General features: G+C 44.3%; 1 protein-coding gene across 1 annotated transcript in view; it reads left to right on the top strand.

Annotated features, from left to right (window-relative positions):
- Positions 1–25,137, top strand: part of Slc9a9 (solute carrier family 9 member A9) — a 631,054-nt gene that overhangs the window by 277,708 nt on the left and 328,209 nt on the right. Inside the window, exons 7-8 of the mRNA XM_004663627.3 lie at positions 19,275–19,413; positions 23,740–23,845. Of these exons, the coding sequence (XP_004663684.1) occupies positions 19,275–19,413; positions 23,740–23,845 (245 nt within the window). The remainder of the gene's footprint in view (positions 1–19,274; positions 19,414–23,739; positions 23,846–25,137) is intronic.

The following is a 25,137-nucleotide window of genomic DNA, read 5'->3' as shown; positions in this document are numbered from 1 at the left end:
GGAATGTGGGAGTGGAACATTTTATCTGCCAGCCCTGAGTTAAAGTGCAACTTTAGTGTGACAATAGTTGGTCCATGTGGACTTGGGGGACCGTGCTCAGGGCTTGTGTTAACACCCCCATGTCTGCTGAGCTGCTCCAGCAGACCTGCTAGTGTCTGAGATGATTGGGATGTTCCTTGAAGCATCCTGCCTTCCTTACACTTTAAGAAACTCTAAATTTGAGACTATAATACCCAATTTGCTCTCATCTTTGTTGATAAGCATGTGTATTTTCTCTTAAGGAGTTACATCTTTTATGGACTCATGTTAAATGTTTTGGAGCTTTCCTTTGGCTGAACATTTAGGGGAGTGAGAAAAATGCTAGAACAAGATTTGTTATGATATGGAAAGATGGTCTGTGTACTGAGTCATACATAGTCCAAGAAGCAGGATGTCACATCCTTTTAACCGTCCCCATATACCTTTGAAGGAAACAGCCAGATAATTAATAGGAACTAACCAACTATGGAGTAATAGACAAGCAACATCAGTGTTGGGTAACTTATGGGAAAGATAAAACCTCAAAAGGGCAGTGACCTCTAATACTACCAACCACTAAGCCGTGACTATAGCAAGAACATTTTACAAAAGGAACTCTGACACCTACGAAATATGGGGTGTGGGTATGGGTAAATGGGCTTTGAGAAGATATTAGAACTTTTATAACCCACTAATCACTCACATGGTCCAACTCCCTTAAATAAAACTCCATACTTCATGGGCCTAAAAGCTGTAATGTATGAATTCTACCATGAAAAGTATTCTTCATCCAAACTTCCCTAAACTGTGCTGTGCCCTAGTTTGTTCCTCCATCACTCAGAAAAGATGAGAAACCCATGGAGAAAGACTTTGCCTCAGGCTACAGAAAACAGATTGCGAAAAAGGCTGCCTCTCATTCTATTCCAGAAAATGACTGAAAACCAAAATCTTTTCCCTTCTAAGCCCAGCCACCAGGGATTTTGCTTTTTATTACAGGACAGGGAAGCATATTGAAACCTACTGTGCAGAAAGCAGGGCATTCAAACTCCCTCTTTCCTGGCACCAAGCCTGTTTGCCATCCCAGACCAACAACTGAAGGTCCTCCCAACATTACCAGCCTGGGTGTCAGAAGGCCATTGTTCATGTTTATCCCATGTAGATTTGGTCTTGGCAATCGAGGGGAAGTTTTCTGTCAGTATGTCCTTCTGGCAGGCTCAGCAAATCCTTGTCCTCTTACTCACTCTCAAGTCCACACTCCACCCACACACTCCACTCACGACACTGCACCAGACTTTACTTCAGAGGTTCCAGGAGAATGAAACTTGAACAATTTTATTTTTATGAAGCTAAGCAAGAATGTAGAATGTGGGACATGCAAGCACATGCCTACAATCTCAGCACTCAGGAGGCAGCAGTAAGAGGATCTCTGTGAGTTTGAGGCCAGCCTGAGACTGTGGAGTGATTTCTAGATCAGCCTGGGCTAGAGTGAGACCCTCCCTTAAAAAAAGAAAAAACACCAAAAAATTAAAAGTAAAGTTTGGGGGCTGGAGAGATGGCTCAGCAGTTAAAGATGCTTGCTTACAAAGCCTGATGGGTTGGGTTCAATTCTCCATTACCCACATAAAACAAGATGCCCAAAATGGTGCATGCCCATTCTCATTCTCTCTGGATCTGAATCTTGATCTCAGTCTCTGTCTCTCTCCAATAAATACATAAATAAATATTTTTAACCTTAGCCTCACCTGAGAAGAAAGCTCAATACTAGCTAGAAGTGTAGCCATTAAATGGATAGAATGAGCATTCTATGAAAACACCTGGTCAGGAGAGAAAAACAAGTAGAGACAAAGGGAGAGAGGGGAAACAAAAACAGAGAGGAGGAGAGGAGTGGGGGATTATCAGAAAGCCATCTTCACCGCCTCCTGGCCTTCAAGTGGGAGCAGCCCACGTCTAGTCCTGTACGGCTCCTCCTCTGGCACCCAGCCTGCTCTTCTCCTACGAGCCCCTGGAATGAGTCCTCGCTTTTCAGCTATCTCAGACCACTGCAGTTGCCTCCCACATGTTTTATTTTCCCTTTTGACTTGTACGTGTGTTGCATGTGTGTAGTATGTGATGTGTGCTGTGATATGTGTGTAGTGCATGCACATATGTGAACAGATATGCATGCCATGTGTGCAGAGGCCAGAGGAGAGTGTCACATACCCTCCTCTTTTTGAGTCATTTACCTGTTTCCTTGAGAGAAAATCTTGACCCCAAGCTGCTGTTTTCATTCCCTCTGCCCCAGAACCAGGGTCACAGACATGCATGACCACATCTAGAAATTTTTTTTTTTAATTTTTGGTGTTTTCAAGGCAAGGTCCCACTCTAGACCAGGCTGATCTGGAACTCATTTTGTAGTCCCAGGGTACCCTCAAACTCATGGTGGTCCTCCAACCTCTGCCTCCCAAGTGCTCTGATTAAAGGTGTGCACCACCATGCCTGGATCCAGTTGTTTTTGTGAGTGCTGAGGAATCAAACTCAGGCAGTTTCAGGCTTTCTCGGTTCCTCATGTTTGGGCAGCAAGCACACTTAACCACTGAGAAATCTTCCCCATGGTTGTTGTTGTTATTATTATTTCAGTATTATTTCAAAATTTAGCTCTCAAGGGATATTTTTCCCTGGTTTTTTAGAGGGGAGTATGATATATATCCCATTTTGTCTCATAAAATATTAAGATAGTGAATTTTCCAAAGATCTATCTAAGTCAAGGCCTAAGAGCTATTGTGTCTTACATACTCTGGTTAACTTTTGGAGGTACAAGCTCTAGTTCTGGTGGTCATGATGGTGAATCCTGGGACTCATGCTCCCCATGCATTTTGAAATAATGATGTTAGCATCAGCTAATCTGTGACTAACAGTAGGGTTGACCAGCTTCATGATTTTATTCATTCTACTACTTGTCAGTGGCCCTGTTATATAGACAACCCTCAAAACCTTACTTTCTCATCCACACATACATGGTGCCAGGGACCTCATCCTTTCTCATGTCATTATCTGGCTCTATAGTCTCCCCTGTGCTGTACACGTAGGGTCACTGCTGAATAGGAAGCATGTGAAAGGTCATGGCAAAATCCAGGGTTTCCTCATCACCAAGCTTGCCTTGCTCCACAGGCTTCTCATTGATTGTCCAAATCCCCATACCTTCTGCAGATCACCATTTGTTCAGCCTCTCACCTCTCCCACTGGTTCTGCCGTCGGCACTTGTGTGCCCTGGCTTCAGTGGTGTTTAACCATGTGGAAGGTGTTCTGCCATCATGTGTACCCTGACTTTAGTGGTATTTCCCCATGTGGAAAGCTATGAGAAGGTGAAGAGAGTTCTAGTATGTCCTCCCACATCAACATTCTGTGTACATGTCAAATGTTCTGTTCCCACTCATACCTGGAATTCCAGAATCATTGATTTTCTGGGGTACCTGTAGGCTGTTCACATGCTAAATATAGCTTGCTCACATGGTTCTAACTTGCAGCTTTCCACTAACCTTCCACCACTCCACTACCAAGTTCCCTAAAAACAAATTCGTTGTACTTACTTTCTCCTTGCTGGGACAAAAACGCCTGACCTTGGGCTGGAGAGATGGCTTAGCGGTTAAGCGCTTGCCTGTGAAGCCTAAGGACCCGGGTTCGAGGCTCGGTTCCCCAGGTCCCACGTTAGCCAGATGCACAAGGGGGCGCACACGTCTGGAGTTCGTTTGCAGTGGCTGGAGGCCCTGGCGCACCCATTCTCTCTCTCTCCCTCTATCTGTCTTTCTCTCTGTGTCTGTCACTCTCAAATAAATAAATAAATAAAAATTAAAAAAAAAAAGTCTGACCTAAAGCAGCATATGGAAGTAAAGAGTTTATTTGGGGCTTATAGTTTTAAGGGGATGTTTCATCATGGCAGGGCAGAGTAGAAGCAGGGCATCACATCTTGCCACAGCAGATAAAAGGTAGCAGTAAGAATGAGCTGGCTCTGGCAAAGGGGGGGAGTTGGAGTATAACACCCCAGAGTCCACCTCAGTAGACATACCTTCTTCAGTAAGGGTCCACTTCCCAAGTTGCCATCAGCTGGGGATTGAGCACTAGGCTTAATCACAAACATGTGAGACTATGGGGGACATTTCCTACTCAAATCACCACAGCCTTCTGGTCCCCAAGCTACTGCTGCTCTATAACACACGACTCACCTCAAGACTGCTTAGGCACCTAGAACTGTACCATGTGGGACCAAGCACTAGCTTGTGCCTCTTTTTAGTTCACCTCAAGACTGCTTAGGCACCTAGAACTGTACCATGTGGGACCAAGCACTAGCTTGTGCCTCTTTTTAGTTCAGCAATGGCCTTGGCAAATGAAGTGTTTATCTCAGACTCCTAGTTTTAGTGACTATCTTGATTGCATGAGAGTCTTTTAATCAGCTCTTACAAGCTGTGTTGGTTTGAGATTTAATTATAACTTAACAGAAATGAAGCTGGAGATCCAGCCATAGAGATGATTCTTCCAGAGAACATCCACTTGCTAGTAACCTTTAGAAACATAACTTAGATCATTAGACAAAAGAAAACTCTTTGGTAAGATTTCCTGGTCTGTGGGTTCCATGTTTCAAACACAAAATTAAAACAGATGGGGGTAAAACCCTTTATTATAAGAAGATAACATGTGCTTTTCTCTTGCACTTAACTTGAGGTCAAGTGACATTATCTGAAACTCTGAAAAGATGGATGCACATTTTGGTGAAATTAAGCTGTGATTTGGGGTCCAGATGCACACCTAATTGCTAATTACCAGGAAGCAGTAGCAGGGGAAGTATCTATGGGAATCAGTTGATCAGTGCACACATCTTCCAGGAGTTGGCTTGTCACTAGATGCTGTTGGAGGCAGCTGTTTGTATTTGAAGAGGGGCGAATGAAAAGTCCCCAGACCAGGAAGGTAGCTCAATGGCTATGGAAAGTCCTTGGATCCAGCCAGCAGAAACCAGCACTGTTCAGCTGCTCATCTCTGTTCACGCGTCGGCGTTTGGGGACACTGAGATCCCTAGCCAAGTAAGCCTGCATGCCAGTTCTGCTCTCCACGGAGCATGTAGAAAGGTGTCGATTGGTGGTCACCACAAAAGAAAACTTCATTGGATTCATGTTTTCTTCTTTCCTTGATTGTTGCTAATTAGCAATTTCACAAAATTGTAGACACTAGTCACAAACATTTTCTTTCAGATATAGCACTAGGATTTCTTTTTTTTTTAATGTTTTCATTTGTTTGCAAGCAGAGAGAGACAGAGGGAAGAAAGACAAACAGAGAGACAGAATGGGCACATCAGGGCCTTTAGCCACTACAGACAGACTCCACGTGCATGAACCACTTTGTACATCTGGCTTTACATGGGTACTGGGGGATTGAACCTGGGAAGTTGGGCTTTGCAAGCAAGTGTCTTAACTGCTAAGCCATCTCTCCAGCCCCAGCACTAGCTTTCTGTGGCATGGTATGTCTATCTTGGTGCTCCTTTCCTACCAAGGCAGCTAGGAATTCAGCTTGGTTAGATTTGTAAGACAGCTGTGAAGCTTTTGTTCTTAGTTAGTGTTAAAAATTTACATGCCTTCCCTTGTTTGATGTTACACCCTAGCTCACTACTCTATGGGCCTCATCTGAAAAAAGATGAGCTCCATATCTGATCAAACTGAACACACTGCTTTCTCCATCCTGGAAGATTCTTATAATGCTCTCATAATGGGAATTCCTAAATGGCCCATGTTCTTAGAAATAGATCTTATTTTTTTATTGACTTCTTTAAACAATGGTGAAGAATAATACAGTACTCCTTCCAACAATAATGTTAGTATCAATAGCAGCAGTATTTGTAAAGCTAACAACATTCAGGAAGTGTTTTCTATGTTCTAGGAGTTTTTCTAACTACTACATACATATCCACACACCTGTTTCTATCCTGACAGAAGCACAATTTTTATCACTCTTTTCTAGGTGAAAAAAAAAATGAGGCAGAGAGGAGTAATTGCTCTAATGAGAAAACAGTCACCACATATGAGAGAGCAGAGTAAACCCCTAGGTCAGGGGGCCTGAATAGCAGAGATATGAGAAGAGTTTCCATTAAAAGTCATTAATATGCAGAAAATGTTTCTGTTAAGAAGTCTTAGGGGCTGGAGAGATGGCTTAGCGGTTAAGTGCTTGCCTATGGAGCCTAAGGATCCCTGTTCGAGGCTTGATTCCCCAGGACCCACGTTAGCCAGATGCACAAGGGGGCACACACATCTGGAGTTCATTTGCAGTGGCTGGAGGCCCTGGTGCGCCCATTCTCTCTCTCTCTCTCTCTCTCTCTCTATCTGCCTCTTTCTCTCTCTGTTGCTCTCAAATAAATAAAAAAATTTTAAAAAAGAAGTCTTAGCCCATTGGTTGTTAGCAACATTCCTCAGATTGAAATGAATATTTTAACTAATGCAATTTTTTTTCTTACAGTTAGGACTAGGAATCTTAAAATTTTCAATGACTGAGAATGATCTTCACTGCACCTCTATGAAGGTGCCACTTTAGCTGAGTTATTTCTCTAAGAACACTGCTGGGCACCCAGGAGTTTCTATTCCCTGGTGGGCATGGTACACAGGCTTTCAGTCAGGAGGAACTGAACTGAATAGCCTATGTTCTATTTACTGCCAGTTAATTTGGACAAATAACCTTCTCAAGTCTGCTGGTCTCTAAAATGAGAATATGTTCTTCGTTAGATGTTTAAAAAAATTAAGTAGATGAAATACATAGTTAATCTCATTAAGCCATGGCTTCTTCATCTACAAAATACAAATAATAGTAACACTAACTTCAAGGTGTTGTGGTGAGTGTTTTGTGAAATGATGCTTACAAAATGTTTAACATCAGGCTTGACATGTAGCAAATACTGGAAAGGCATGAGTTATTTTGGATGTCCAGCAAACCCAAAAGGGCTAAATCTGACCTGATTTTCTGGTTTCAACCTTGAGAGTAATATTTGATCTTATTCATACCTATTTATGATTACATTTTAATTTTAGGTACACTTTCATTGGAAGTAGCTAGTTACCTATTTTTAAATGTTGTTCATATCTATTATGACTTAAAAGTTCATATATCACAACACTGCTAGGAGCTCTGATTTCTTTAGTGGAAAAGGTGGACATAGGGGGAACTTCCCATTTGGAGATGAGAATCTCTCAGTCTTTCTCTCTTTCAGGCTCATACTTGTCAGATTCAAATTCCTATTTCTGCTTCAGAAAGAAAAAGAAAAAAAGGAAATGAGAAGAGTATTTGCAAGATATTTTTATCTTTAGGACAATCTAAAATTCACTTTCAATATTAGGTATAAGAGAAAATTTCTCAAAGCCCACAGACTAATTCAATTCTGACAAGACTTTTCAGGCTAAATTGCAAAGTAATTTATATCTCCTTTTAAAGAAAATGCACATGCAGTTCATAACAAACTTCCCTTAACTCTTCCTCCTTTCCAACCAATTTTAAACTGAGAGTTCTTTTTGTCACCTTGAAGTTGAAACTTAATAGACCAGAGCCACTTAGGAAACTGTCAAAGACATGCTTCTTTGCTGAACTTTCTAAGTGTTCTTGATGTCATTATCAGGCCGGCTTCAATCTAAATCATGGTGCCCTTGCTGCATCCTTTCTTGAAGGGTTGCTCCTTCCTGGCCACAAGCCAGTTATTTCTAACAGCTGGACTTGGATGAACACAGAAAGGCATCTGTCTCCTGGTAGACCCAGAGAAAGTTGAAAACTGACCCTCACATGAGAGGTTCCCTGAGGATGTGTTATCCAGTGGTCTAAGTGCATGAGTTTTCTTCACAGAACTCCAACTGAGAACTCTCATTCTATGTTTCAGCTTCTCCACCTTCACCATTCCTTTATAGAGTCCATGCATCTCCACTCCGACCTAAGAATCAGGATATTTTGAAATAGAATATAAGAAAAAACCTCCCCATGATGCTTGACCTTTGGACTTTGACATACCTGCTGCACACATAAAGAATGGAGCCAGGCCTTCCTCTGCAAACTGCCTTTCAAATGCTGCAAGTCCTTCAAGTTTCTCTCTCCTTCAGGCTCTTGTACGCCCCCAGTCGTCCTCCTCCCTGCCTTGGCTTCCCCTCTGGTCATGTGGTGGCATCCAGCTGCTGAGGAGAAATCTGGTTCCTTCAGCCTTTGCTTGTACTGTGGGCGGGGGCAGATTGTCTGTTGTCTGGCTTCCTCTGCTGCTGAGGCTTTGCCTGCAATATTCCATTTCTATTTCTCCTCTATCCTACACTCTCCCATGGCTGATCATTCACACCAGAGGCCTGAAAGTTTCCCCAAGAGCTGACTGCATCCCTAGCTCCAGGCCTGCCTTCCTCCACTTGTGCTGGTCTCCTGTGGCTCCTCAAACATGCTCTGCTTCAGAGCCCAGGAAACTCTTTCCCCTCATTTCCCTCAGGACTATGGACATCTTTCTCAGAGAAGCCTTCACACTCCATCCCACCATCACCTCCTCTCCCTCCTCTTCAGTTTCCTTTCTGCTGCTGTCACTCCATCACAGATTGGTTTGCTGAGGTGCATTTATGCCATCTTCTCTACCACAGCATGAGCAATGTGAGGTCAACAACTGTGTTGTTCCCTGCTGTGTCTTCAGTGCTTAGGACAATGTCCGCACACAGGAGGGGTAACAGTTGATGGAAAGAATCACGGAGGCCTGTGACTGCGTTGTTCGTGGTGCAGCCACAACACGCCAGCTTCCATTTCCCACAGAATTCTTGTAGTCTTTTTCTCTCATGCCTGACATCAGAATGGCAAAATGATATTTGTCAAGGACTTGGAAAATCACTCTCTGGGTATGGATTTGGATTCTTAGTGAGTAGACATTATGCAACCCTCCAGAAGCTGAAAGAGTACCCAGGCACAGTCCTCTGCAGGACCCTTGGCCCTTGGGAAGGTGAAACCCTATGCTTCTAATTCGAGCTCAGTGAACTTCTGGCCAGGATCTCTTATTATTAAGAGACAGCTCTCCTAACCTCCCAGGGTGCCTGGAATGCCCCCAATTCCTGAAGTCATTATGTTTTACAGCAGGTTCTCTTGACAGAGCTTCATCAGCCTTTGGCAGAACATAAGCCAGAATAATGGGCAGGCAGATGCCAGAATGAATTCCGATGTGTACACATAGTTCTTGGCCCCATAAAAATCAATTCCTTATTCATAATTAAGTAACTTCTCTGAGACAGGGCAGGTTGGTACAGTTATTAAAAGATAAATAATAGATAAGGATCCACTTGTTTCTTGCTCTTTTCTTTTGATTTATTCTTTTCTTTTCTTAGGCATAAAATATTTTAAACACAAAATAGCACTGTAATTATATTTTCCCCTGCTCACTTCTTGCCCATGACATTCAGCCTCAACCAGGTGGAGCAGCTCTTAAGAACTGGCATCTCCCTTGTGCACTGTTCCCTCCTAAGGTGTGCTTTGGAGAGCACAATGACAGTACAACTCTAGATGGGGAGGAAGAAATGGAAACAGCTACACAAAATGTCACAAGTCACAAGATGTGTGCATCCCACCAGCCTTTTCTTATTTTTCAGATTGGGGCTAGGGAGCACTGTTAAGAATCTAAAAGTCTTGTGACCTGGCTCTATGGGAAAAGGCACGCAGGGAGGTCCTTGCCTGGTGACTGCTTAATGTACTGAAACAGTCTTCTTCCTGAAGGGTAGGAAGGATAGGGGTTGTCGTCATCCTCAAGGAGAGAGGGTGATGTTGCTCTATGAAGCTGCAGACACATCTGTTCTCCCAGCAAAATGGAGGGGGCTCCGGGGGAATAACAAGAAAGTTGGTGCTGCCAAAGCACCCACCAGTGAAGGAAGCTCAGATGAGCCGAGGTCCTCTCCAAGCAGCGCAAGAGAAGGGAGTTCTTGGGTCTGGATTCTCAGAAAGTGGGATTGGACAAACACACAGACATAGGCGTGCCTTTGTTTCTTACAGAATCCAGAAAGCAGGAGTCAGTGGGAGCAGGGTCTGCAGGCTCCCTGCTGTGGTGTGTTTGGGAGCAAATGGATGAGCTCATCCATCATTCTGGGCCCGGGAAAGCAGCTCAGAACCGCACGTTGTGGAACTGTAAAGTCAGGGGAGACCCACAAGCCAGTGTTTTGCCCATGCTCATCCAAGCCATGAAAATGGATGGGAAACATGTACAACTTGCAGAGAAGACTGAGAAGCCTTGAGAGCAGGCTGTCAACAGGGTATCAAGTGGGAGAGGAAGCAAGTAGGAAGCAGAGGAAAGCCCACCCAGGACAAGAGCTGAGCACCCATTCCAGTTCCAATGCCTCTAGAGCATGAGCAGGGAGGAGGAGGACCGCGCTGCGGCTCCTGCCTTCACCCGCTGAGGCGCTAGATGGCTTTGCGCAGAGGAGAGGAATCCTGCTTTAAGAAGTTAGGTCTGAAGTGTGACTCAACTAAGTTTTCTTATAAATATTTTTGTTTTAATTTATTTATTTAAGAGAGAAAGAGGGCTGGAGAGATGGCTTAGCGGTTAAGCGCTTGCCTGTGAAGCCTAAGGACCCCGGTTCGAGGCTCGGTTCCCCAGGTTCCACGTTAGCCAGATGCACAAGAGGGTGCACGCGTCTGGAGTTCGTTTGCAGAGGCTGGAAGCCCTGGTGTGGCCTCTCTCTCTCTCTCTCTCTCTCTCTCTCTCTCTCTCTGCCTCTTTCTGTCTCTGTCACTCTCAAATAAATAAATAAATAAATAAAAGAGAGAAAGAGGCAGAGAGACAGGAGAGAAGAGGAGAGGGGAGGGGAGGGGAGAGGGGAGGGGAGGGGAGGGGATTGGAGGGGAAAGGAGGGGAGGGGAGGGGATTGGAGGGGAGGGGAGAGGAGAAGGGGCCTGTCAAGGCCTCCAGCCACCTTGCACATCTGGCTTACTTGGGTCCTGGGGAATCAAACCTGGGTCCTTTGACTTTGCAGTGAAGCACCTTAACCACTAAGCCATCTTCCCAGCTCCATCAACTAAGTTTTAATGCCTAAAAGAATCTAAATAATGGAATTTGACCACGATATCATTAATGGAACCACTTGCCCAGCACAAGGGGGGATTCAATATAGTATAGCTGGAAACACTGACTAGAAGAAAGTAGCCATCTAAAATTTGCCCCAGCTAATCAAGAAATCTGTAACAAGCTGGAACGAATAGTTAGAATTTTGTTAGGAATTAAAGACTTGGCAAAGAAAATGCAAGGTTCTTTTGTGTGTCTTTGGCTATACTGATCAGTTTTGCAATTTTTCTTTAACAGTTAAATTCAAAGAAATTCTGAGAGGGCTACAGTATGTTCATTTAATATTTTCTTTTCATAAGCTTCTGAGTGATATAGATTTCATGTTAACAAGGGAAGTAAGAGTAGACTGAGTGATAAAGAAAAAAGTTTGCTAAAGAGATTCCAGAAGATGGGGGAAGGTGACTGGGAGGACCAGTGAAGAGGTCACAGCTCCCCGGGAGCTTGAGCCCACTGGATGGCTGGTAATGTCTGTGCGGCAAAATATTTTAGTATGATAATGAAGAATATCAGGAGTAGGAACTTTTGGATACTGGCAGATGTGATTTATATTTTAACAATTAGGAAAATAATGGAAAGGTGGCTAGCACATCTTGTCTAGGCACTCATTGTGGGACAGATGATATACCTTCCATGCCTCTAACCTCACTTCATTCTCAGCATTATTTCACTCACAACAGCTCTTCTTCCTTTTTGCTTACTTCTATCTCCCTCCCTTTCTTTTCTCTCCCATTAGTATTTATTAAGCTCTTACTACATGCCATTATGTACAAAACAGTTTGTATGATTGCATTATCTCTCTGCCCCTAGAGATTCAGACTGAGGGCTTGCCAGTCAAGAGTATGAGAGACAAGTGACAAGATCTCAGTTATAGTTATATTGAGATTTTGATCAGATTGGACCTCTAGTTTAAAATACTTCTTTCAGGGCTGGCGAGATGGCTTAGCAATTAAAGCATATGCCTGCGAAGCCGAAGGACCCAGGTTTGATTCCCCAGGACCCACATAAGCCAGATGCACAAGGGGTACATGCATCTGGAGTTCATTTGCAGTTGCTAGAGGCCCTGGTGTGCCCATTTTCTCTCTGTATCTCTTCTCTCCCTCTCTCTCTCTCTGCTTACAAATAAATAAATTAAAATACTTCTTGCAGTGTTAAAGGCAACACACACACACACACACACACACACACACACACACAGAGAGAGAGAGAGAGAGAGAGAGAGAGACTGATATAAATAGAGAAAAGAAATGAATCATTTGAAGAAGGAAAATATATTTAGGAAATTCTATTAGTTTCTTCTATGTGCCAGTTACCATTTCAAGTGCCTTAAAACATTGATTCATTTAATTATCATAGTATCCCTGCGAGGTAGATACGAGTGTCTCCTTACAAAAATGGAGGTACAGGGCTGGGGAGATGACCTAGAGGTTAAGCGCTTGCCTTTGAAGCCTAAGGATCCCCGTTCGAGGCTTGATTCCCCAGGACCCACGTTAGCCAGATGCACAAGGGGGCGCACGCATCTAGAGTTCGTTTGCAGTGGCTGGAAGCCCTGGTGTGCCCATTCTCTCTCTCCCTCCTTCTTTCTGCCTGTCGCTCTCAAATAAATAAATAAAAAATAAACAAAAAATTTTTTAAAATGGAGGTAAAGATAGTTTAAGTAATTTGATCAAGATTATACAACCAGGAAGACAGACCAGGATTTATACCCAGATCTCAAATCAGATTCTCAACACCACCCATGCTGCAAGGCCTGTTCCTTCTGGAACAGCAGGTTACAGACAATGAGGTCAGCTATGGAGAAGCACTGGCCAGAATCTCAGCTGTGTCTGTGACTCTCAAATGGCACACTGAAATAAAACTTAGGAATGTTGTTGCATCAAGAGAATTCAGGACATTTACTTTTTTAAATATTTTATTTATTTATTTATTTATTTATTTAGAGAAAGAGAGAGGAAGAAGCAGATAGAGAGAATGGACACACCAGGGCCTGTCAGCCACTGCAAATGAACTCCAGACACATGTGCCCCCTTGTGCATCTGGCTTACATGGGTCATGGGTATTTGAACTGGGGTCCTCAGGCTTTGTAGGCATGCCTTAACCGCTAAGCCATTTCCCAAGTCCAGGGCATTTCATTTTTAATAAAACTCTTTTTACTAGAAAAGATGTACACATTTGTTTCTGACTATGGACACATTATACTGTCACTGAATTAGTTTTTGCTGAGTAATTATTCCTGAAGTAGAGGCATCAATAATCTGGACTGATTTTCAATATATGAGATGAATATTTAAATAGTCCCATGTATTTCTAGTCAGATTATTTCAAAAATGGTCCAACTCACTTCAACTATCGCATCCATTTCCAAAAGACTTCTTGAATTGTAGATAGACCTGCACCAGCCTGTGTTTCCAGTAGGGCCTCTCAAGGTGTTCTGAAGGACCATGGTCACACAGGTAACAAGAAGTCCAAGTCCTTTCCCTCCACCCCATCTAGTAAGAGCAGCATTAGCAGTGTGAGCACCTCGCTTGCACAGGGGACAGAACTTGCTTGAGTGCGGGTGTTTCTCCCTTGGGATGAAGTTGGGAAACTCTGCACGTACTACCTCACCCCTCCCCATCCCCAGCTGCTGCTCCAAACACAGAGATTCAGCGCTGTTCCTGGAAACCAGAGACCAGAAAGATGTCTTTCACCAGGAGCAAGAGGTTGAAGGAACAACTTGCTAAAATCTTGGCAGTGTAGAGACATGGCCTCCCTGGAGATAGCATGCTTTTACAACCTCCTCCCCTGAGTATCTTGCTTTCCTCCTACCTCCACTTTTCTCCAGAAGCCATAGGAAATTTCCTACTGCAATGCCCACAGGAGCCGGAACCTCATGGCCTTTCATTGTCTCCAACACACACCTTTCAGGACACCCCTTTCCTAAGTGAAGCACCGAACCAGACCTCTGCTATGACCAAAACACTCATTGTCTTGTCCTAAGACCATTTATATGGAGGCCTGCCTTCTCCCCTAAACCCATCCTGTGATTACTCCTCTCTGACAACCACAAGCTTAGGTGACACCCCTCCTGCCCACAGATGGAAATGAAACTTGGTTCAAATCATTGCATTCTGTTGTATGTTGCTGTGGGACTTGTGGAAGTTCTTAGTAGCATGATAGTGGTAAAAGCTAAACTTTCACTGGCTGGTTTTATTTATTTATATTTCTCTATGTGTATGTGTCTTTCTGTGTGGGCACACCAGGGCCTCTTGCTTCTGCAAACAAATTCCAGACATTCCACCATTTTGTTTTGGTTGTTTTGTTTTTTGTTTTTTGTTGTTTTTTTTTTTTTTTTTTGAAGCAGTTCCAGTAGACCTTGCAAGCAACCACCTTTAACTTCTGGGCTGTCCTCCCAGCCCCCACTACTGTCTATTTTGAGTGCACATGATAAGCACTTAGCAAATGGCCTAGGAATCCACAGCACACAGCTATGAGTTTTAAATGTGCTTCATGGACTCCATTTCTGAAGGAAGTTTTTATCATCTTCATTCACCAAGAGATTAAACCGAGTGTGGTGTGCTGAAGTAATGTCTTCTAGGTTGTACAGCCAGTAAGTGACACAAGAGTCAGCTGCAGGGAGCCCAGGAGTACCCACAGCACACTACATATAGTCAGTTCCCAGTGTGAAGTTTGTGTGTGTGTGAATGCAGGCATGCACACGCTCCTTCATGCCTGTGTGTGGCTGAGCTTGCACGTGTGTACTAGTGTGTATTCTGGAGGCCAAAGGCAACTTCAAGGGCCAATCCCTTAGGGACACTGACCACATTGTTGAAATAGGGTCTCCCTTTGGCTGGAGATTGCCAATGAGGGCAGACTGGCTGTTCAGCAATCTCCAGGGATACAACTGTCTCTACTTGCCCAGCACTGAGCTGAGGAGCATGCATACCCATGCCTGGCTTTTTTACACGGATGGGTACTGGGGATGGAACTCAGGTCCTCATGCCTACAAGGTACGTACTTTACCAACTGAGCTGTCACTCCAGCCCCTCAAGACTCTTTCTCCTGCACTTCTTTCTTTCTACTTTCCTGTCTTCATCCCACCAGCCTTTATGTATCCGGCACATGACACCAGCACCAGGCTGAGTCCTGGGCATACAAAATGGAACAAAACCCAGGCAAGACCCAACAAAGCTTAAAGTCTGGGTGTGGAAGCCAGCCTTGAAGGTGGATTTTCTTAAGGAGGACCCCCGTGTTGCCAGCTGGTGCCCACTCCAACACACTATTATTCGTACATACTGGCAGCAGCCCATGTTCATCCAAGTATGAAGATGAAGGCTCTGACACCCAAGCCACATTGTCATAGTCACTGCAACAATGTTAGTAACTCTCCTGATATCGGTTTAAGGTTTTCCCTCAAAAGACAACATTTTTTAAAAGAAATCTGTATCTTGAATGTGTTAATTGTGTGATTCTAATTTTTTATTTTCTTAAGCTTTTTTTATAACAGGGACAAGGGACAAGAAATACCTATCTTGTTTGTTTCATATAAACATAGTTGTAATATAGATGTGAGAGTCCTGAATATTATGTAAATGGGAGCTTTGGAGTACTCTTAACCCAGAATGGAGGGCTCTCCTTCTCCACAAGGACCCACATATATAGTCCCTGAGTTTTAGTCATAGCTACAGGACTCTGCCTTGAACGTGCCCTGAACTCACCCGCCTCCCTGCTTTTCTTCACGCTTTTTCCTCTCCTGGAACACTCCCCTCCACATCACTGTCTGTTGACTTGATACTTTACTCAAATGCCATTGCATCTCCTCTATTCTAAAATAGCATTTCCTCTTTTGTACCATTCAGTGTTGCATAGCTCACAATATCACACTGAGCACTAGGTTTGTCATCTAGACCTGAGACTTTGCTGCCTAAACATGTCTGGCACATATCATTTTAGTATTTGTTAAATCAAATTCTGCTTTCTTTCTCTGTGATTCCTCACCTGCCTCCACGACCCTGTTCCTAATGCCTTACCAGCAGTTCACAGGTACCCTGGGCCCACATTTTGGGAAGGCTTAGGTCCAGCAAATTTAATGGGCTGTCTCCATGGACCATGGGACTTTGTTTCTCACTAAGTCAACCACCACAGGGAAGGGCATGAAGTTGAGCAAGTATAGAGACTAGACCCTCTGTGGTGGGCAGGGAGAGGACTGTTCCTCCCAAAGAGCAGACTGCAAGGCAGCAGGGATACCCACGTGAGTTACATAGCATACATGGAACTTTCTTTCCAATGATACACTCTTGCCTATGTTGAAAAGAAATATATTTATCACATCAAAATGGTGATTTCAGTTTTTCTGCATGTATGTGTACATGTGTTTACATGTGTTCATATATGTGTGAGCACAAGTGAGTGTGTGCAAGTGAAGATGCATGTGTACGTATGTATGTGGGGTATCAGAAGATATCCTTCAGTGTCATTCTCAGATACTCTACCCATCTCTTTGTGCAACGGAATCTTTCATTGGCCTGGAGCTTACCAATTTGGCTGGAATGTCTGGCCCGCAACCTCTAGGGATCCACTTTGTCTTCCCAGCAATGGGATGATAGGCGCATGCCATGCACGGCATTTTCACATGGATACTGGTGACCAAATCAGGTCCTTGTGCTTGTAAACCAAGCACTTCACTGAGCTCTCTTCCTAGCCCCTTCATAGCTACTCCTTTTACTTGTTTATGAGAAAAGGAAAGAGACAAACAGATGTAAGGGAGAAAGAAAGGGAGATAGAAAAATGGGTGCACCAAGGCCTCTAGCCACTGCAAACAAGCACCAGACATATGCACCATTTTGTGCCTCTGACTTTACCTGGGTACTGGGAAATCAAACCCAGGTCCTTAGGCTTTGCAGGCAACTACCTGAATAGCTGAGCCATCTCTCCAGCCCCTACAGATATTCTTTAATAAAGGCTTTTGTGTGACTAAAATTGAGTTGATTTAAGGAAGAGCATGACATAAATAATGGTATAAGATGTGGCCAAGTATCATGGTGGATTGAGGGAGCACCCAGAGCAAACACTTGAGCGGGGGAGATGCCTTCCCAAAGGGTCAAATCTACTGGCATAGCTCCAGGAACCTCACTCAGTGATCTGCAAGGCTACGTCACTAGGCAAAATCCTTCATTTGAAAGGAAAGAAGATGTCTTTCTCTCATTGTTTCTTCATTGGAATGAATCATGTAACGAGTGAAATACTTCACACACCTCACACTTCACCCATTCGACACAGATTTCCAGTGGCTATGGGGTTTTACACATTTCCCCTGGACTGGCAAAAACAAAGGATCAAAATGTTGGATCGCTTTCCTTTTCTTGAAAGCATGCGCAGTGCAGAAGAGCAGTGACTTCAAAGGTGAACCTTTCCTCACACACATTGCAGGGCTCCGTCTAAGACCCATATTCGTCTTCCTTATCCAGGTCTGAGCCCAAAACACAAGGGTTTGGCCTACATTAGGGGTTTATAGATATCCAGGAGAAAACTAGAAACATTTCAAAGTACCTTCTTTCTGCCACATATCTTCCCTCGTGGGAATTTGAATCCATTGCCCCACCTCCCTTAACTAGTTTCTGGATGCAAAATGTTGGGTCATCGAGTGAGCATGCTCCAGTCATCCCCATAGAAAAGACACAGTTATGTTTCTGTGTCTGTGAAATCCAGTCTAGTCTCAGTCAGTGTGTCTGATAAACATTTGCTCTCCACACTGCTACAAAGCCCTTCCACTGGCAAACTCTTAATTTTTTCTTCCCAATTGCTTTTAAAGATTCTATGTAAAATTTAAACCCATAAAAAATTCTAACATCTAACTCCATTGTTCTCCTTATACCTACAAGTTCTAGCATATAAGTTCATTTTAATGCTACAATATCTGTTGTTCATATTTCCTAAAATATGAAGCACCTTGTCCTATTAGCACTCTGGGATTTAAGACCCTGCTTGGTTTTTGCTGTTTGTTTTTAAATCAAGGGCTGGGGGATATTGCCATTAACAAAGTGCTTGATTTACAAGCATGAGGATTTGAGCTTGGTCTCCAATGTTCATGATGAAAAGAATTATGTAAAGGCCTGGTGTGGTGGCATGGCTGCACACGCTTGTTGTAATCAGTGGGAAGATGGAGACAGGAATCACTGGGGCTTGCTGATTGGCCAGGCTAGCCTAACTGGTGAGCTCCAGGCCAAGGAGAGCCCTTGTCAGGATAGGTGGGTGGTTCCTGAGTCATGGCACCTGAGATTGTCCTTTGGCCTTCACATGCATGCACACACATGTACCTGCACACACCCAAAATATAAAACAATACTTTCAAAAATATTTAAGTCAGCCAAGAATGGCAGTTCATAGCAACAATCCCACACTGGGGGATAAGACAGGAGACTGGCCTTGAGTTTGAGGTCAGTGTGTGCTGCATACTTTATTTCAGGCCAACATGGGCTACAGAGTGAGATGCTGTCTCAAAACAATAAATAAATAAAAAGCAAATAAACAAACAAAATTAAATAAAAAGACGGCCCATTTGTGGTTTGCTTTTCTCTGTGGAGATGAATCTGTTGGTGCCCTCAGAATTACAAGTGAGAGATGACCCTGGGCAGCTCCTGCCATTTGTTCTGGTGGGAAAGTGAGGGTTTCATCTTCCCCAGGGGTTAATCCAGCAGTGTTCTTAACACCACGAGGGCTCCATTTCCGCAGAGTTACACTAGAGAGAGAGATGCTTTGTGGCTTATGACAAGATCATGGCAGAATATTTTGTGTGCGCTGTGATTTGTACTGCCCATTTGTGCACAGGCCATAAAAGTGCACTTTTTATCAGGAACGTTTGTGAATATATAACAGCTCTGAAGACATATGGCCACTAAATAATTCACAGTTATCTATCTTCTCAGCAGAATCTGTATACACCTACCATGTTTTAATGCCTAGTTTGCTCAGAAACAATATTCTTTATGACTCTTCCAATACAAAATGTTTACTGACTGGCAGCAATATATGGATGCCATGGGACTGGGCTGTAGGGAAGGGAAAACTTTCTGCTTTCTCTGCCTCACTCTCCATCTGTCCTTCCTTAATTCCCCCAAGTAGCACCTCACCTTCAGGAGAACCTCTCTCAGGAGATGACATGAGCTTCTGATGGGGCTGGATGATGGAAGCTGCTGACTAAGCTGTCCTTTTCTCTTTTCAGCTCTATATCCATTTACAGTCCCAAGGAGAATCCAAATGCATTTGACACGGCGGCATTCTTCCAGTCTGTGGGGAATTTCCTGGGGATCTTCGCTGGCTCGTTTGCCATGGGATCTGCATATGCAGTTGTCACAGCACTGATATCCTTTGTCCTTGTGGAGAGCTGGGACTCTATGACAGTGAGCATGCATGGAAGGTGTTGCAGTCAACTTCACATTGCTATCAGAAAACACCCAGCCAAGAGCAGCTTGTGGAGGAAAAGGTTTATTTTGGCTTATAGACTTATAGACTCCATGATGGCAGTGGAAATGATGGCATAAGTAGAGGGTAGATATCAACTCCTGGCTAACATCAGGTGGACAACAGCAGCAGGAGAGTGTGCCAGACACTGGCAAGGGGAGCTGACTATAACACCTATAAACCTGCCCCCCAAAATACACTGCCTCCAGGAGAATCCAATTGCCACCAGCTGCCGACCTAGCATTCAGAACACATGTTTATGGGGACACCTGAATCAAACTACCACAGAAGATTCTGTCTTTGTGGAGAGCTGGGACTCCAGAACAGCCAGCATGCATGGGAATATTCTGCCTTTGGGGAGATCTGGGGTTTCAGAGAGGCCAGCATGCATAGAAGCCTCCAGCACAAGATATTTTATGATCCAGCTCTGCAGAGCCCATCCTGGTTCTAGGTGATCTCAGAAGGTCGTGGGTTGGTATCAGTGGCAGAAGGTACCAGGTTACTTCTTGCCCAAGATCAGTTCTAGCACTGCTGACAATGCCTTCCTGTAGAATGTCAACAGACTTAGAATAAAAACTGGCACCAAGGAAATGTAGTGAGACAGGGAACATCAAGATTGACCACCCCAGAGTAAAGAGAGAGAACTGAATGGCCCAGGTCAAGAACATGTAGGACTGACTTGGGGAAAACATGAGCATGCTCTGTGGAGAGATGTCACCTCATAGGGTAGACCATAACAGTGATAGTTAGAAGATCATTTAAAGAGCAGCCCAGCTGCTATATAGAGGGAACCTGTAAGCAATGACAAAGTGGTGGTGGCACACGTGGCTTCCCAGTGTCTTTATCATTAGGTGGAGCCAAGGTGAGGGGGCAGGTTGCGGGCTGCTTAGAACAGAGCAGTCAGGATCACAGGAACACGAGTGAAGGTCTAGGATGTGCCTGGGCTTTCAGATCTGCCATGACTGTCGTCACTTTGCCCGTGAAGGAACCGAGGCTGAAGAAGACAATGCAGCTGCCCAGATCACTCTGGGTGGCATATCAGTAAGCAGGGCTGTGATGATGATATCGTCCAGCATTTGCTGGGAACTTTGCCATGTGCCACCATTTCCCCAAGTATTTCCACAGGTTGTCTCAGACAGCTTGTACCCTGCAGGGTAGCTACTGTTACTGTCCTGACTATACAGCTTAAGATTTTCAGACAACTAATGTTAAAGAACTTGACTGTGACCACACAGCTAAGACGTTTTGGGGTTGCCATTCAAAACCAAACTCGTCAGCTCCAGAGCAGCACATTGGGTAGAGCAGCGGCATTCGGAGCTCTCTTGGAGCTGACATGAGGTGATGGTGTGGACACTAGCGTGAGCAGGCTGATGAGGGAAGGAGACGGTTCCCAGAGACTGGAGGTCTACTGTGAGATTGGGTCCTGTCTGAGAGAAAGGGCACAGAGACAAGGAAACAAGGGACAGGGAGGAATGGGGCACATGATGGCTTTCCATGGGCTCTACGCACAGACTGTGAAGGAGGCGGGGCGCATTGCTGTCCCACTAACATGCTGCCTTACACGCCTCATCCACACTGAGGTAGTCTCCTCAGGTCAACTCCGGGCTCTAGACTCAGGGTTTTAAAAAATATATTTATTTACTTATTTGTTTATTTGAGAGAGAAAGAGGCATATAGAGAGAATGGGCACACCAAGACCTCTAGCCACTGCAGACAAACTCCATATTCATGCGCCACCTTATGCATCTGGCTTTATGTGAGTACGAGGGAATCGAACCTGGGTTCTTAGGCTTTTTAGGCAGGCACCTTAACCACTAAGTCATCTCTCCAGCCCTAGACTCAGGTTTTTACTCAGAACTGAATGACTTTCTAGAGAAAGTTAAAAAGAAGAAGGTTGTGCAGACCACTGGTATTCTGCTACTCAAACTGGCCCAAGCCTTCCCTATAAAACAAACTAGAAGAATTTGAAGGACAAATGCCAATAAAACCATCCTCCTAAGTAACAAAAGGGAATGTGGAAAAAAGACCCTAGGGAAATTCATACTTTACTCCAGACAGTTATTATCAAATCTTTACTGAATCCATTTCCAGGAAAGATGTTTTACCCCCCAAAAGTTAATTTTAATTACTAACAGAAAAGTTTATATAGTCCTTGTTGCATGCCAGGTGTTGTTCTGAGTACATCATTATAAGCACATTTATATGCCAACAGGCAGATTGTGCTCATATCCCATTTTCCAACAGGGAATTAAAGGCATGTCTAAGTGAACAGGGAATTTTTAACTGAGGTAGAGTCAGCGTCAAGCAGTCACACTTACAGTCCTGATGCTATTTGGGCTCTTGGTGTTATGGGCTTCCTAAAAGAAAACATTTTAAGATAGTTCATCTCATTTTACCCCCCATATGTTGGGCAAGGTATTATTCCCATTGTCAGTGCACAGAATAGACATGAGGGTCAGAACAGTCAATGCACTTCTCAGAAGTCACCCAGTGGATGGTCAAGCCAAAAATTGTACCCAAATATTCTACCCTAGGGATTATGCTTTTCCTCCCTTTCCTGGTATGATTCATATTTTAGTGTGAAATATGTTTCATATTTTCTTCTCGAAGCATAATGTTGCCACAGGATTAAACATCCTTACCATGAGGGATTTTGTGCCTAAAACAGACGTGATAGCAGTATAATTTTTTTCCCATTAATCACAGACTGTAGCCATCTCCTTAAAACCCAGTCTTTGACCAAATCGGGTCACCATCTCTTTGCTCTACTTCTGATTTACAGACTATTACTCAAGTATCTTCCTTGCCAAAATGAACCAATGGCTGTCCAAAAGTGTTTTGCCTGACCTAGAAATAATATTCTTTCTCCTCCATCAGTTTATACCAAGAGGCCATGAGCAGCTCCTCTCTCATTGAGTGGAACTGATCCTCCTGCGCTATTTCCACTCCCAGGAGGAAGGATTCCACAGGGTGTTCAGCCAAAGGCTGCACCCCAGGGGAGCAGTGCCTTCTGCTCCAACATACTCTTCTAATTGTAACTGCTCACCCCTTGCCTTGGCTTTCTTCTTTCTGTGAAAGATCCTGGGATACACTCTTCAAGGACTGGGCCACATTCTAGAGGCTTTACACCCACAGCTGCTGGTTTAGTAGAAACCTGTTTGAATGGGGTACAGGTTTGGATTTTTATGGCATATTTAGCCCCCAGTGGAGCATGGTGCCCACGCTAGTCTTCACGTATGGCCTGCTGTGAGCAACACCCAGACAGGTATGAAAACTGGCCTTCCAATCTCTGATAGGTGTGTCCAATGTGCAGCACACAGGCTGCATGTGGCCACATGTGGCTGAGGATAGCTATACATGAGGTTCAACACAAAATTTTAAACTTAAAAAAATAAAAGTTTTCTGCATTTTTTTCACAGTTCAATTGTACAGTTCTTGAGCATGAACTTTGTCAGTGACAATGTTGTGGTGATGAAATAGGAATGTTGGGGTTCCTTGTCAATAAACCAATATGCCAATGCACCAATAAATTTAGGGTACCCCACATTCTTATCTTACGAATTTAAAGAATTAAAATCCATAGACCAGAGGATAAGGTTTAGAGTTTGTTAGGTTAAGAGGAGGAAGTACAGGGAGCCCCTGCCATGAGGGAGGTGAGGGGTGAAGCCTATGTGGGGGCAGGGGAGAGTGAGCTGAGACAAGGGGAGGCTTACCAGAACCTCAAAGTTCAGAGTCAGCCAAGAGACCCTCCCTGGCGAGGGTCAATTTATAACCTCATTGTGGTGGGCTTTGTCTTCAGGCTCAGTGAGGCAGAGTGAGGGCTGCTTGGTCTGGGCTAGGAGCTGACTCAGGAAGAGACCAGCCATGATACCAAGTTTGGGGATTGAACTTGACCAACCACAATATCAGGATCAGATTTAAATTCTAGGAAAGGGGAGCTCTCTCCTATGAGGGTTCAGGTTGTTTATGGAAAAAACAGGTCTAGAGAACTCCTTAAGGCAAGAGTTAAAACGAAGCCAGGTTCTTCTCTGATCTCTAGCAAAGTGAAGAGTGCAAGGATAGGCCCAAAGACATTCTAGCTGTTTCCTTTTGGGGTCTAGCCACCTAAATTGCCTGAGTGCAATGTCAGAAGTTTGAACGAGCCGACCTCACCAGATCAGTTCTCTCTGTCAACAAGGAGACTGCGCTGAAAAACCATCATCGATTCCCTTAACTCGCCTTGTCACTTGACCAAGTTTACCAAGCTGTGTGAGTTCCCGATGCTGGAGACGGGCCTGTTTTTCCTCCTCTCGTGGAGTGCCTTCCTGTCTGCGGAGGCCGCTGGCCTCACAGGTCAGTACTTCATGCACAGTGTGGAGTGTGAGTCTGTCTGTGTGTTTTCCCTGACCCAGCGGGGGAGTTGGAGTCTCTCCTAAATAGTGAATGTGAACTGCTTATTTCAGAAACAGCCTCTCCTGGGCCCCCCGCTGAGCAATAATTGAAATAATTCATCCATTTCTACAAAATAGTTGAATGACTCCAAATGCTCTTTTCTCTTTGCTGGGCAAAGAGTGTTGAATAACTGGTTTATGATGATAGATGACTGGGAAATATGAAAGGCCACAATGACTGCTCTGTGGAGAAGGGTGCTGGCTGGCACACTCAACGTGGATGGCTTGTCCAGGGCATGCATCTCTACACACAGCAGCGTCCATGGCCTTTGCTCAAGCACCTTGGCAAGTCAGAAAACAGAGTCATCTGATGGCTCCGCAGGTTAGTGTCCCACATCACAAAAAGTATGCAGAGCTCTCTGGGGTGGGGCAGATCATGCAGAGAAAGCTGTCCTACCACCTTAAACCTGTAACCTGGATTCTTCAGCTAGATTGCCTTTTTGTCAGAGCAGAGTTTGCACTTGGGTGGCTGTAACAACTGGATGCTTTTCCATATGGAAGGATCCCTGGGGCTCTGCAGCCTGGCCACCTGCTTCTCGGAGGGAAGGTTCGATCCTGGACTCTTTTCTACCCACCGCACCTTCACTGACATGCTAAAGTGTTACCAGCCACAAGACAGGCATCCCCCAGAATTTCCAAGTTAATATGTGGTGTTTTCATCTAAGTAACAAAAGGTTAATGAAAATTGACACCTCTTGAGGATGCACACAAGCCTTTCACAGACAATTTCATTAACGCACAGAAAGACTCAAAAATAAGAGGTTATTTCCTGTTTACTCAACCGCTGTGAGTGGTTGTACTGAGATTTAAAGCTAGAAAATTCAGTTCCAAACTGTGGGCTCTTCTGAGTAGCTTAGACCTCTGGTTGCTCAGACTAGGCCGTTGTTGGCCACTTTCCCCCAGTAGCTCATGGCTTTCTAGAGATCCGAGAAGATAAACTACCCCTCACGCTTCAGCCAAGCCGCGGCTGAAACCACAGAGGAACTGGGGAGACAAGCAAGAGTGCTGCTTCACTGCTGAACCTGATAATCAGAGTCAGGGTGAAGGAGAAAGACCCCGAGGATACTCAATACTTACCAGAGGCCTAAGAGCTCATCACTGAAGTGACTTAAAACTCACCTACTATGGCTCAGGGAATTTTGCAGAAGAGGGGGTGAAAAGGCTGTAAGAGCCACAGGTTGACATATCATGCCC

The sequence above is a fragment of the Jaculus jaculus genome, chromosome 17, assembly GCF_020740685.1.
Source record: "Jaculus jaculus isolate mJacJac1 chromosome 17, mJacJac1.mat.Y.cur, whole genome shotgun sequence".
NCBI lineage: Eukaryota > Metazoa > Chordata > Mammalia > Rodentia > Dipodidae > Jaculus > Jaculus jaculus.
Note: the sequence above shows the minus strand (reverse complement) of the source record. Positions and strands in the feature narration are given on the sequence as shown.